General features: G+C 35.1%; 2 protein-coding genes across 2 annotated transcripts; one reads left to right on the top strand and one right to left on the bottom strand.

Annotated features, from left to right (window-relative positions):
* Nucleotides 1–2,534: 2,534 nt before the first annotated feature.
* Nucleotides 2,535–7,193, top strand: LOC132637235 (uncharacterized). Its single transcript, XM_060354354.1, has 11 exons — nt 2,535–2,991; nt 3,106–3,212; nt 3,730–4,191; nt 4,292–4,384; nt 4,498–4,572; nt 4,965–5,126; nt 5,175–5,475; nt 5,613–5,754; nt 5,857–6,001; nt 6,088–6,386; nt 6,968–7,193. The coding sequence occupies exons 1-11, from the start codon at nt 2,535–2,537 to the stop codon at nt 7,191–7,193; spliced, it is 2,469 nt and encodes an 822-aa protein (XP_060210337.1).
* Nucleotides 7,194–8,115: 922 nt separating this feature from the next.
* On the bottom strand, nt 8,116–9,273 carry LOC132637236 (uncharacterized). The gene is made up of 2 exons (XM_060354355.1): nt 9,049–9,273; nt 8,116–8,556 (listed from the first exon to the last, which is right to left on the bottom strand). Exons 1-2 carry the CDS (start codon nt 9,271–9,273, stop codon nt 8,116–8,118), a joined length of 666 nt encoding a protein of 221 aa, XP_060210338.1.
* Between the last annotated feature and the right edge of the window lie 4,863 nt (nt 9,274–14,136).

Genomic DNA, 14,136 nt, shown 5'->3' on the forward strand with positions numbered 1-14,136 from the left:
CGTCTGTCTTCCAGTCAATTTTCGTGGAAATCCGTTGGGAATTTGAGAAAACTTCCTTGATGAAAGTTGTATCCCTTTGAAATAGCTTTCCAACGGTATATTATGGGGGTCAAACGGACATCTGTGCAAAGAGTTATGCCCATTTTACTGAAGCCTGTTCGCTGGAAATTCTGCCAGCGTAACGGTGACGTTACGGGCCGTACTTCGTGTTACGGGCCGTAACAGTGGTCCGTAACACATCAAAAATTTCCAGAACCTCACTGGAAATTTTCACTAAGGTACGGTACCAAGTTACGGTCCGTACTTCGTGTTATGGGCCGTAACAGTGGGCCGTAACTTGGTCCGTAAGTACGTTTCGGGTCACCTGACTTCGAGAGGCCATAAACCTATCATAAATTGGGAATTTGGGAAAACTCAAAGAACGAAAGTTGTAGATAATTGAAATACCTTTCCAACCATAGGTCGTGGACCCACAGGTGACATCGGGATAGGGAGATATGGGCGTTTTAAGACAGAAAGGTTCCAACCCGATTTCAAGTTGGGTCAAACCCATTTCCCCTTGGTATTTAAGGGAAATGTTAACCCTAGCAGCCCCATTTCCTCCATATTTTCAGATTTTAGAGAGATAAAGTGAGAGAGAGAGGAGAATTAGAGAGAGAAAGTAGAGAATCAACCAAGTTGAAGGCCCCGAATCCCGAAGCATGTGAAGGATAAAGTGTAGTACAAGTTGTTGTCGTCATTCTAAGCTAAAAATCGAACTTGGGGATGTTGATTTCGTGGTGACTACTCATGAAAGGTAATGTTTCTACTCCCTAATCATTTATAGTTGTGAATTGATGAATTCTTGGGGGAATAATAATAGGGTTTGATGAAGAGAATTATATGAACTATGCTAGAGTTGTTGGATTGTTGTATTCATATGGGTGATGAAGAATGATGTTAATTACATCTAATGAGATTGTAGAATTAGCTAGAAGTAATAGCATGGGGATTTGGTGAAGAAAACACCATTAATGAGGGTTGTGGAGCTTCATGCCCACCAAGTGTTTGATAAAATGCTTAGATGAACAAAGCATGAATATTGTTGCTAATATAGAATCCCTATGACCTGTATTGCTATAGATTAAAGTTGAAGGGATTGGAGGACATTGTGATACGCTCAAAAGCAGGAAGTTAAGGTATGTAGAACTTCCATCCACATGTGGGAATCTCTACGTTCTTCCCCATGATCCGTTTTGTAAAATCTATGAAGTTCAAATCTTAGGGCATTAAACCCAACATATTGGTAGCCCGTAATTATGTATGTATGTACATGAATTTTGTATCTATGTTCGTTATTGTATTCCTAGTCCTCCATTACGGATATTAGGAATCCTAGCTAAATCCATGAATCATGAATTCTTCCTCATGTGTTCTCATTATGTTTATATGAAACTTTATGATTTCATCCAGCAAGTTACAAGTATGTTTTCAAGACAAGTATATATATATGATTTCGAATTATTGTTATTACTCATGAACCAAAAACATGTTTTGTAAGACTATGACAAGTTATCTTATGAAACTATACAAGCAAGTTATGATTCATGAACACTATGTACAAGCAAGATATGATTCATGATATACCATGGGCAGCAAGTGCCACAATTTTACATGTTCATGTTTTGGGAGTTGCATTAATTACCGACGAGGGCTTCAGATAGCCTAAAACTACGTAGCCACCGTAGGATGAGGATCGCTCCACCCATGTCCCGGACGATCTCTCATAATGACTGGATCCTTTCATATTTTATCAAATCTCATGTTCCCTGGCAAGGACTGAGTGTTCTGCTGGCGGGACGCAAGCACCAGACCATGGATCGGTTATAAGTTATTGCTCTCCCTACTTATCATGTTTTTACTGATGTTATATATATACATATGTACTCATGCTCATGTTCATGTCCAGGTTTTCAGTTTCAGTTCTTATCATGTTATTCCATGTCCCATGTTATTTCTTTCAGTTGCTTTACATACCAGTACATTCAATGTGCTGACGTCCCCTTTTATTGCCCGGGGGCCTGCATTTCATGATGCAGGTACGAACTTACAGGACGACGCCTCTGCTCATTAGAATCTGCACGTACCAGCTTATTGGTGAGCCCCATCTCATTCGGGGTTTAGTTAACTTTTGTTTATGACTAGTTATGCATCTGAGGTATGTTGGGGGCCTTGTCCTAGTAAGTATGTTTTCCAATCAGACTCATGATAGAGGTTTCATAGACTAGACAAGTCATTTATGTCATGTCAGACATTTGGATTCGTATAGCCATTTTGGCTCACTCATGTTTAAACAAGTATTTTATTAAGTATTATGACTTACCATGTTTTATAAAGGCTCATTATGCATTCATGTTATATTCCGCTTACGTTATGTATCATGATGATTCAGCAAGCCATGTGGTTCGCTCGGTCACATGCAGTCAGGCACCGAGTGTCGTGTTACGTCCAGGCCATGGTTCGGGGCGTGACATATATTTGGGAAATAGCTCGACATGCAGCATTGTGAAGTTCATCCACAGACGTTCAGGTGTTTTATGGTTAGAGAGCTGAAAAAAAGTACCCCTACTGCCTTTGTTATTGATGTTAATGGTTTCGAATTGACGTTCAAGCTTTTATATTTTGCATTAATGACTGGGTTGAAGTGTTTTGGGGAAGAAATTGTTGTTAACTCTAAGAAAAACAGACTCTTGGATACATATTTTGGGGGTTCCAACAAAAGTGTGAAAAAGGGTGAATTGCTTGAATGCTTTGAGGATCAGAATTGGGGCGTTGACGATGATGCAGGCGGAGATGCTGTAAAGATTGCATTACTGTATTTTATCCATATATACATCCTATCCGGTGAGAAAAACAATGTAGTCATTCCAAGGCTCCATTTTGACTTGGTAGAGAGTAGGCGGTACGTAGACTATACATGGGGAAAGGAAGCGTTTGATGATTTGGTCAGAAGTATTCACCATAAGATGGATAAGACAAAACAGTAGTATTGCCTTTGTGGTTTTCCGTTTGCTATGCAAGCATGACTATACAAGTGCTGCTCCAACGTTTACCCAAATTTGGCAGTAAAAAATGGAGATCGTATTCCCAGAAAGTTCAACTGGAAAACTATAGACGGGACTCCACACTTTAAAGATCTCATGACTGGCATGTTCAATGATGACGAGTCAGAGGTAATTTGCACTCATTATTTTTAATGCAAAATTACATAGATGTTCAAATTAAGACAATGTAGTTTTCAACATGTATTTGAATCATAATTATTTATTTTGATAAAAAAACACTGAACTGTCAATCAGATTATAAGTTTTTTTTCAAATGTATATCCACATGTATCTGAAGCATAATTATGTATTTGAACCTATGTATATGAAATTATGTATTTGAACCTATGTATATGAAATTATTCATAGGCTCAAAATACATGAAAATAAGTGTATATCCACATGTATCTGAACCTATGTCAATCAGATACATGTATCTGAACCTATGTCAATCAGATACATGTATCTGATCCTATGTCAATCAGATTACTAGTCTTTTACAAATGTATAACCATATGTATCTGAACATAATTATGTATTTTGAACCTATGTATATTAAAATAAACATAAGTTCAAATACATGAAAAAAATTCTGAAATATTTGGTATTTTTGTATCTGACTTATTTAAGTATGATATTTTTGCAGGACCGTCTTACTTATAGGAATATTGTGCCGACCATCAGTGAGATTGAGGAACTTCGATTGCGTCCATATCTCTCCGATAATTCTGCATCGACAGGTCAACAACAGGTGGCGGATGACTATGATGATTTTAGTTCGACACCACCACATGTGTCTGCGGCCAAGCAGCCTCAAAATAAAGGTGTATCAGAATCTCCACCTCACAAGAAGCCTAGACAGATGCCAATGGTACCATCGCCATTGAAGAAGACCACATCTCCAATTACACATATTGGTAGTCATCCGAGTGGTGGACGATTGACCAGACGTCATGGGTTGGCATCAACTGGGCATGCTTCAGCAGTGGAAAAGGAATCAGCTCCAATACCCAACCCCCCGTCTGCTGTTCCTGTTGACATCCTATCCACCAGCAAATCCGAGGATATCTCTGGTTTGAGGGAGGAACTCAATGAGTTTAAGTATAAAGTAAGACTTATTATTTCTTCTTTATCATATTTTTTTGTTTGTATGATATTACTGTTTAATAAGGTATGCAGTTTTATGTTTATATTGTTTGAAATTTTAGGTTTACGCCGAATTCAAGGATCTTCACAAAACCATCAACGAAAATTTTGCCAAGGTTTTTGAATATACGAAAGTGAATCAAACTACAAAAAAGGTATTAAAGATCCATACATATACAATTATTTGAAAATTTGAAATACAACGAATAAATAAAAGTTATCAATAAAACTGTTTTTATAGGATGCTGACAATGCGGCCCCGGTTTAGTCAGCCGACGAGTACATTCCACGGGATGCTGGAGTACAAATGCAAACCGACACGGGTCATGCAGCGTCAACAGAGGTAATTTGTTGGTGAATTCGATGTATTGAAACTGTACTTGTATTTTCTGATTGACATAATTGGGTTTTTTTTTAAATGTTTTTGGTGTGTTTTGAATGTATTTGTTTTCCATAAAAATACTTTGTTGTATATCAGAGTGTATTTTATGTATCTGTAAAACTATCCATTGTATTTGGTTCAAGTTTCTTTTGACATATTTTGAATTTACATTCCATGTATCTGGTTGCCTTTTTTTCAAATACAACACAGTTTTCACTGTGTCATGTGTTTATTGGGTATCTTGAATTACGCTTTGATGTACATGGATGTACGTTGAAAATACTTATATTTTATTGATGTATTTGCCTTATTTATTTATTTATTTATTTAATTTCGCTATTTTTTTTTCAAAGGGAGTTGGCATGCAACAGTTTGATGTGCCTGATATTGGAATGGATCGCCGCAACGAAAGTGGGGAAACATTAAAGGAATCTACTGAAGAACTTCAAGAAGGTGGTGATAATTTTGGAGAACAAAAAGAATCGACGATATGCATAGATCAAATACATCTGACCGTTTCATAATATATATTGTGTACTTAATGTATTCCATTTCTTGAATAGGAATACATAGTTGAGTTTCCCGAAGACACCGTATCTGTCAAATCGCCAGTCTTATCAGCAAACTCTGCTGACATAGCAGAGGTTCTAGCTGATATTTCTCGCACAGGCTGGTCTTCGGGTCCCTCTCATGACAAGAGTGCTGTATTGCAGGAAGATCGTTCTATTTTCGAGACGCCGCCCAAAGTTGGTGAGAATGTGATTCCCTTATCTCAATTTCTTTTGCCTGACGAGTTGCTTCCAAGCCAAACTCCTGAAAGAAGAATGGTTTTGCATCCGTCAGTGGCCCGGAATAGGCGTCCTAGTAAATACCAAGTTTCCCCTTTCATGGAGGATTACGACTCTGCTTCAGGAAAGTATATATAAAAAAGCATTAATGCATTTAATTTTTTGTATTGCAAAGCATTTTATATTGATCATATGTATTTTGAATATTTTCAGCTGGTTCGAAACACATCACTGTCCTCATTTTTAAGAAGAAGCATCCATTCGCGGATCCTATCACTGGCCCAGTCGACATAGAGCTTTTTGATAAATACTTGGAGTGGATTCGCAAGGGACTGCTTGTCCGGCATGAAAATAAGTATGTTCTTCATGTAAAATATACATTTACTGTTTAATGTAAATATCAGTCATTTATTTTCATATCAACTAACTATATGTATTTTGCATAATTCTTTCGTAGAAAGAACAATGAAGACCGTTACAGAAAGAAGATGGCAGCTTTGGAGAATGATGCAAATTATACTTATAATTTTGGCATCACAGTAGTAGAGAACAAAAACTGGTTCTACCAGTTATCAATGAGTGGCCAGATGTGGAATGATGAGGTTCAATAAAGATATAGATACATAAAATACAATATTCCATTTTTTTAAGATTTATGTTTTTGATGTTTATGTGTTTCGATTTTCAGCACGTTGACGTAATTTTCTACTACTTGCGAAAGAAAGGAAAGTATGATAGAAGGAGCACTTTCAAATACACAACAGTTGACTGTCTCTTCATGCGAAAGGTTGATCAAACATATCTTGCATACAACAACCCGGAAACTGGACCCAATGTAGCCAACGAAGAAGACGATATATGTCAATATGTTAAGGGCTACAGATTGCATGCAAATGTCTCGTGGCATTCAATTGACAATATTTTTATACCTGTCAACATCAAAGAGGATAATCATTGGATTTTGGTCGTACTCTCATTCAATGACAGGTATTTTATGTATATATATTTTATTAGTTAAGTATTTTCAGTTTCAACTGTGTTTTAATGAATCATATATTTATGTATACTCTTTTCGGATAATCATTGTTGGCATTCAGAGTGTACTTTATGTATCTGTAAAACTATCCAGTGTATTTGGTTCAAGTTTATTGATATTTTTTGAATTTACATTCCATGTATCTGGTTGCCTTTTTTTTTTTTTTTTCAAATACAACATAGTTTTTAATGTGTCATGTGTTTCTTTTCGGTACGACAGACGACTTTATGTGTACAACTCATACCGAGGCAGCGCAGGCCACAATGCGGTTGTTAGAAAGGAAGTACAAAAGCTTGTTGCCTTCCTGCCACATTATCTACACATAAGTGGATTCTACACTCAAAAAACTGGCATAAATTGGCAGAATCACCCACCATATACGGACATGACACAGAATGAGAACATTCAAGTGAAGTATGTAGAAAATCTGCCGCAACAAGACACTACCAGCATGTACGTATATTTTAATGTATTGCAATTTTTCATATACGGGGTTCATTCTAATAATTCTACTTCTTTTATACCTTTCCAGGGATTGTGGTGTGTACGTAGCTGCGTTCGCTGAATATCTAAGCACTGGTGAAGGTATCCCAGCACAAATTGATGCAACAATGCTCCGCAATAGGTACATCGCACTCCTTTGGGACTATGCTGCACGGAAGATCGATGAACATGCTATGAGCGACATTGAGGCACCACCAAAACCAGTTAGGCCAGCAGTGGATTATGGCAAAGCTGACAAAATTGATGTTACTTAGGATTGATGTAGGAATATTTAATTGTAATTTCAGACTATGGATATTTTGATAGCAAATATTTTAGATTTAGTTAGTTTAAGACTATCTTATCATTTTCCTTAAGTTTTAACTGGAACATTTAAGCTTATTCTAATTTATCAAAGTTGTGTGATTTTATTTTGGGAATTTAGATGGATGTGTATATCTGGCTATATCTTGCATGCGACAAAGTGAGGTACACTATAAATACGTACGCGTATTTAGATCTTGAAACAAGGGGATTATATGTATTTGAAATCGCCAAACCCATAAACATCAACATATTTCAAATAAATCTGCTACTTATTAAGATGGCAGAGTCAGATACACTTTTTAAATTACATGTATTTGATGTATGTTGGAATTAATACTACATTTTAATATACGGTGACCATTTTTTGGATGAATGTGTAAATCTGCCTACATTCTAATATACAGTGACCATTGTGTGATTTTGTTTTTGCAATTTATATGAATGTGTATATCTTGCTATATCTTCGATGTGACACAGTGAGGTACACTCAAATACGTACGCGTATTTATATCTTGAAACAAGGGGGTTATATGTATTTGAATTCGCCAAACCCATAAACATCAACATATTTCAAATCCATCTGCAACTTTTTAAGATGGCAGAGTCAGATACACTTTTTAAATTATATATATTTGATGTATTTTGGCATCAATAGTACATATTAAAATATAGTAACTATTTTTTTTAATGAACTGATGCTGCCTTTTATATTCATTTGTGAATGAATATAAAGATAACTATTCAATACAATTCCAAATGAAGATATCACACAAGTAGTATGTGAAACAGATTTCATTTTTCATTAAAAAAAAATGCAAACCAACAGTGTATCTAGTGTAACAAATCTAAATTAATACAAACAAAAAACAACTACTTCCTTCTAGGAGCATTACTACAAGATCGTCTATTGTGTCCAGTCTGTCCACAAGTACTGCAAGCATGTCTCTTTTTTCCAAGAAGCAATTCAAATAACGACTTATCACGCCTTTTCTTCGGCCTACCGGGAGGTCTCTTGTATCTTGGTGGAAAAACCACATCCTCTGATATGTATGTTGGAATCTTCCATTCCCGCTCGTCAGGGAGAGGATCCACGGTGACATCATACGTCTTCACCACGGTATGCGGTTTGAACAATTCGGAACAGTAATCATCAGCCATTAGATTTTTCTTCTTAATGATAGCCCATGCATGTAGGCATGGAATTTCGTCTATTTGAAACATCCGACAACTGCAAGTTATGTTGTCCAATTTAACGATGAAACGCCTTCCTGCATCATATATTGTGTACAAGTATTCGGTTGATGGTTCGACCTACAATAGACCAGTCAAATACAACAAAAACATACATCACGTACATTCAAATACACATAAGTTCATGATTGCAAAGATTAAACCATTATAGTCATAAACATATCGCTAATTATTTTTCATAGCTGACTAATTGTATTTGATCAATCTAGTCACATACACCAAATCTGTGAAAATATTTGACACATATATCCAGACTGCATATAATTAAATACAACAAATACAGTAATGTAATAGAATCAAAATACTTATTCAACTAATAAATACATGTTATCATTTTCACATAGATCTCACAGATTCCATATGATAAATATATCAAATACAACGAACATAACTGAATCTCAATCGAACATACTTAAGCAATTTGAAAAGAAACATACCGTCATACGTAAACATAGATACTCATTTATTGACAACATCTCCTGAAACTTTTTACCGAGTGTTGTGAACGTGTATGTACCATTTTTCCGGTTATTATAATTCCATTTTCCTCACTTCTTCTAGAAAATCAAATATAGGAAGCTCTCTTGCTGCTACAAGGTGACGATTAATACACTCTGCTATGTTTGAAGTCATTGTCCACCCTCGGTTAGCAGTTGCATACACTCTAGCCCACTTTTCTCTTCCAGCCAATTCCAAATACTCTGCCACCCGAAAATCTGTCTTCTCAACTTTCCCCATAAGCTCATCAAAATCTTCCTGCGTGTACGCTTTTGCCATTGCATAAAACACGGGACTCAACACATCGTGGCTCTTCTTATACTTCTTACATACGTTACCCCAAAGATGCCATATGCATGCATAATGTGGCACATTCAGATAGATTCTAGAAATAGCTTTGTTTATGCTTTAATGCCTATTGGAAAAAATACACATGTTCTCTCTCACACCATATGCTTCCCTGAATCACTCAAAGAACCACGTCCAAGACCTGTCATTTTCTGAATCTATCACACCATATGCTAAAGGAAGTATATTACCTGCACATACCGCGACAATTAAAAAAAAATAGTTCTACATATTCATTCTTTAGTATAATCAAGATGATACGTGTATTTGACTTACCTGCACCGTCTAACGTGCTTGCTGAAACGAACGTTCCGTTGTATGCTGTTTTGAGGTGGCTCCCGTCAACTACAACAATTGGCCTACAACAATCAAACCCTTTGATGAATGCATACAATGCTATAAACAGATACAGAAACTCGTTTTCGTCGGATTTTTGCATTCTTATATGTGAACCTGGATACACTTTATCCATGATGTATAGGTACCCAGGTAATTTTTTGTAAGAATCCGATGGTTCACCCATTAAATCCTTCATTGCTTTTTCCTTAGTCCGCCAAGCGACCATATAGGACACATCCATTCCAAGATCATTTCTTACATCCTCCGCTATATCATTAGGTGTGTATTTCCTCTTATGGTTGGCTACTTTTGGCTTTACAATTCCACCTATAAACCAACTTGTCGCATGGCATTGTGAATACACCTTATCTTTTAGCGGACATGTATGCTTGTCACGAAACTCCCTAACCCTGAACATTTCTGATTTACCAACGCTCGATGCCCTAAATTTCCAATCACACTCTTCAGACACACATACTAGTGTATAGCTTTAAATACAAACATGAAAACAAATACATTAGTTGACAATATATCAGATAACTACATTAAATTTAAAATATAATAGTTCAGAAAATTTAAACACACCTTATCGCATTAGACCTCTCGGCACGAAAATTGAACCTGTTGGAAATTGCATGATTCGCCATAACAGCCTTTAGTGTATCTTTGTCCTTGTAAACTTGATCAACAACAACCTCTTTTTGGTTCTTATCTGATATAACCAGATTTGTGTCGTTTTCGAATACAACAACGGCATTGCCACAACTTGAAGAAGTTAAGTCTCCACTCACTACTGTTTCCATAGCATTTGTTTGTTTTATGTAACCAATTTGCAAAACTCCTCCTTCAATACAACTTTCACCAGATACACAATTATCAACTCTTTTATTAGTTGTAGTTATGCACAAAGGATACATCGCTAACTGTTTGCTCTCTTTCGTCAATTCCACATACACCCTAACACTCATATCATTATGTATTTCCATTGGCGTATCGTTACCTTCAATGATATATTTGATGTATATGTTTTTCAGTTGCATGTCTATATTCAGCTGAATTGCAACTGCTTGTAATAAATCTATATATGTCGAATATTCTCTGAAAGCCACTGCATCGATTTTGAAATTCACATAGCAGTTTTCATTGTTCCAATTACCTGAGTGTCTTAGCAACGACGATACAGTGGACATTCTTGTACTCAAAATGAATGAATTAGTTGAGATTGATTACAACCTGAAATACATTATAAAATAATATACAAAATTAATACAAAAATCAACTACATACATATTTTCAAATACATTAACATTTTCGATAAAACAGCTTATGAAAACACTATCTCAGATACATAAATACACACAGATATATATATATATATATATATATATATATATATATATATATATATATATATATATATATATATCTGAAACATATTTCAAGCAGAAACTGTGTTTATCAAATACGCACATACTTTCAAATACACCAGTACATATGATAATGAACACATGAAACAGTCTCCCAAATACATAAATACCTACAGATTTATATATACAGCAATCCATTCTATACAATATGCCAAATACATTAACACTCGTGACAAGCATAAGAGGTATACAATACACTGTCTCAAATACAAAAATACGTACAGAGATACCATGTGTATTTATGTATTTGGGAGGAAAAACAACAACACAGCAAAAAAACCAAGATTTGTGTATTCACAAATTGAAACAAACTATATAAATACGAAAACAGAATGTACATGTTTTCAACACACAATTCATCACTGCTCAAATACCCAACCAACATACAACACAAAAATACTACATTCAGTTTTTTCCCCGAACATATAACACATTCATTTGAAGCTCATCATTGAAGAGGAATTCAAAGACGAAGGTACTTAGGACAGTTTGACAAATAAGAAGCAAAAAAACTACAAAAATCAATGGCAATATGAAATACATTTTGAATTTTACGTTGCATTTGAAAAAGAAGGGTGGAGAGAAGGAGAATCGTGAAGAATATGGAAATGGAAGCTAAATTTATGGAGCAGATTATGAAAGATATTATTATGAATTATATTTTCCCATTTAAGACCAAATTAAATGCCTATTTCTAAGGGATCTGTTTTTAAAGATACAGCTTCTGAGTCTATTTACTATACCGTAAATACACGCAATGCATATGGTAATTAACTAAAAAGGTAACTACGAAATGTAATAAATAAAATGGTAGTTACAAATGGTAAGAACCTATAATAAGGTAGTCATTCCTGTAAGTTTGCCAATTTTTAAACAATCCTACTCGGTACTTCTTCACTCCTTAATGTCTTCTTATCATGTAGTTATATCTCTAAGTTTCTTTTTATCTCCCTTTTTTTTAATTAATCTAGACTCTACCCAGTCATGAATCTTATTACATTGTTCATCTCTTTCTCTTAATCTCTGTTCTTAATCCACACCCGGTCATGCCAACAATTCGTCCTTTATCATACTTGGGACATTTTAAAGGTTCTTCAACGCCTAGGAATTTATAGGTTAATCCATCGAGTTTATTAAGAAATTAAGAGAATAACCATATACTAGGAGTAACAGATTCATAATAATAATAATAAGAAATTACTTAAACATAGATTTATATAACATAGATTCACAATAATGTACATAACTGGGGGAGTAATACAGAAACATAGTTATAAAAACTTACTTGACTTAAAGACGGAGAGAGGTTTCCCTTTCAGAGAACCCAAAAACTACTTCTCACACTGGGAGGATTATTGAAAACTAGTACTATTTTATAGTAGAAGTTTATATTACAAGGGTTAAAAAGAGAGGGGAAGGGATTTGAGGCATTTGATGAAAGAAAAGGGGAATATGGATTTCTTTGTATTTGGTGCTTGTATGTGTTGTTGATGATGCTTCTCCTCTTCACCAATGGTCTCTATTTATAGGCATCTGACGGATTTTAACTTCGGATTTCAAAATATTAAAGAATCTTTTGATTTCAGCCGGGTGCTCTTTGGGCCCCATCGTCACGTGAAATTTTCAGAAGACTCTTTATATTATTGTCCTTTGTTGATCCTGTAGCTGCTTTATTAAAGCTACTATATAAAACTTGGTTTTCATTCGTCTTTGTTGTTTTCTTCAATCGCATCTGCTTTTTCTTTGTCTTGGCTGTAGTGATTATATATCTATCAGCACTAGTAATTTTTATTTTTATTTTTTTATGTGTCTAAATTGTGTAGTGCAACAGAATCAAAACTCATCCCCAAATCGACGTCGTTTGGATCTTGTAAATCTTGAAATGCACTATTCTAAAAATCTACCACATCTCTTTCAAGGTCTGAACTATGTACTGGAGACATTTCGGGACTTGGAGATAGTTCTGGACTGATATTTTTAATTATGTTCTTGTCTTGATCTTCCTTTTATTGAAAAAACTTTTCTAACGTCTGTTTTACTATATCCTCTATTTTCTCAAATTATTTTCTTTTTTGAATTGTCTCTTAGTGTTAAGGTTTTTGGGAGTCTTCACCTTGTCTGGAGTGATGAACAACCTTCATCTTCACTTTTTGGCAAAGTGACAGCCATTAACGGATTTGATAAGTCTTTACCGGCTATCGTTTGAACCAAACTAGCTGTATCTTTATCTGATACAGTGGATTTTATTGCATTCATTGGGGAGTGCACACCCGTCTCATCCATTTTTCCTTGAGATGGAAAACTCTGTGATTGAACCAATTCAAATTTGTCCGCTTGGAGTCTATGTTCTAGCATTCTCACTTGCTCCATGAGTCTTGCTTTTTCTTGGATCTATGTCTCATTTTTATAGTTTAGTCTTTTGAATGTCTCAGTCATGGAAGAACAATGGTCACAAAAAATCACTTCGTCTGTATCTTTCTGGATATTGTATTGAGGAATTTTGTTTGGATTTTGTCTAAGTGCTGGAGAAATATAATAATTTGGACCCAGTATCCCTCTTGCATAGTCTAAAGTTTCAGTAAAATCATTAAATCCTTTAAATAGAGGTTTCTCGATGTCTTTAATTGAATCTATAACCTCTGGCCAAGTTTGAAAGATGCTGTTTGTTTTGCCGTGTATTACAACATAGAATTTAATCTTTTTGTCTTGATTTTTTTCTGTAAAATATTGGCAAAGAGTATTTAAAGTTGCTACAAAATGTTGTGTCCTTTTTATTGTATGATATCCATAAATTGTCTACTAAACATGTCTAGGGTCTATCTATTACACATTCTGGTAATTTTCTAAATGTCATGTTCGATGGTGGGAAAAATATTAAATTATGTTTTGGACCAAACTGTATTCTTTCTAAAACATTACCTCCTAATGAAGCTTGTGGTCTGAAATGAAGATTACCTAATTAATACTGTATGTCTATAAATGTCTTGGGATGAGGCTTGAATGCTCTTTCCCTTGTCTGCATTCTTTG

Source organism: Lycium barbarum, chromosome 4, assembly GCF_019175385.1.
Source record: "Lycium barbarum isolate Lr01 chromosome 4, ASM1917538v2, whole genome shotgun sequence".
Lineage (NCBI taxonomy): Eukaryota > Viridiplantae > Streptophyta > Magnoliopsida > Solanales > Solanaceae > Lycium > Lycium barbarum.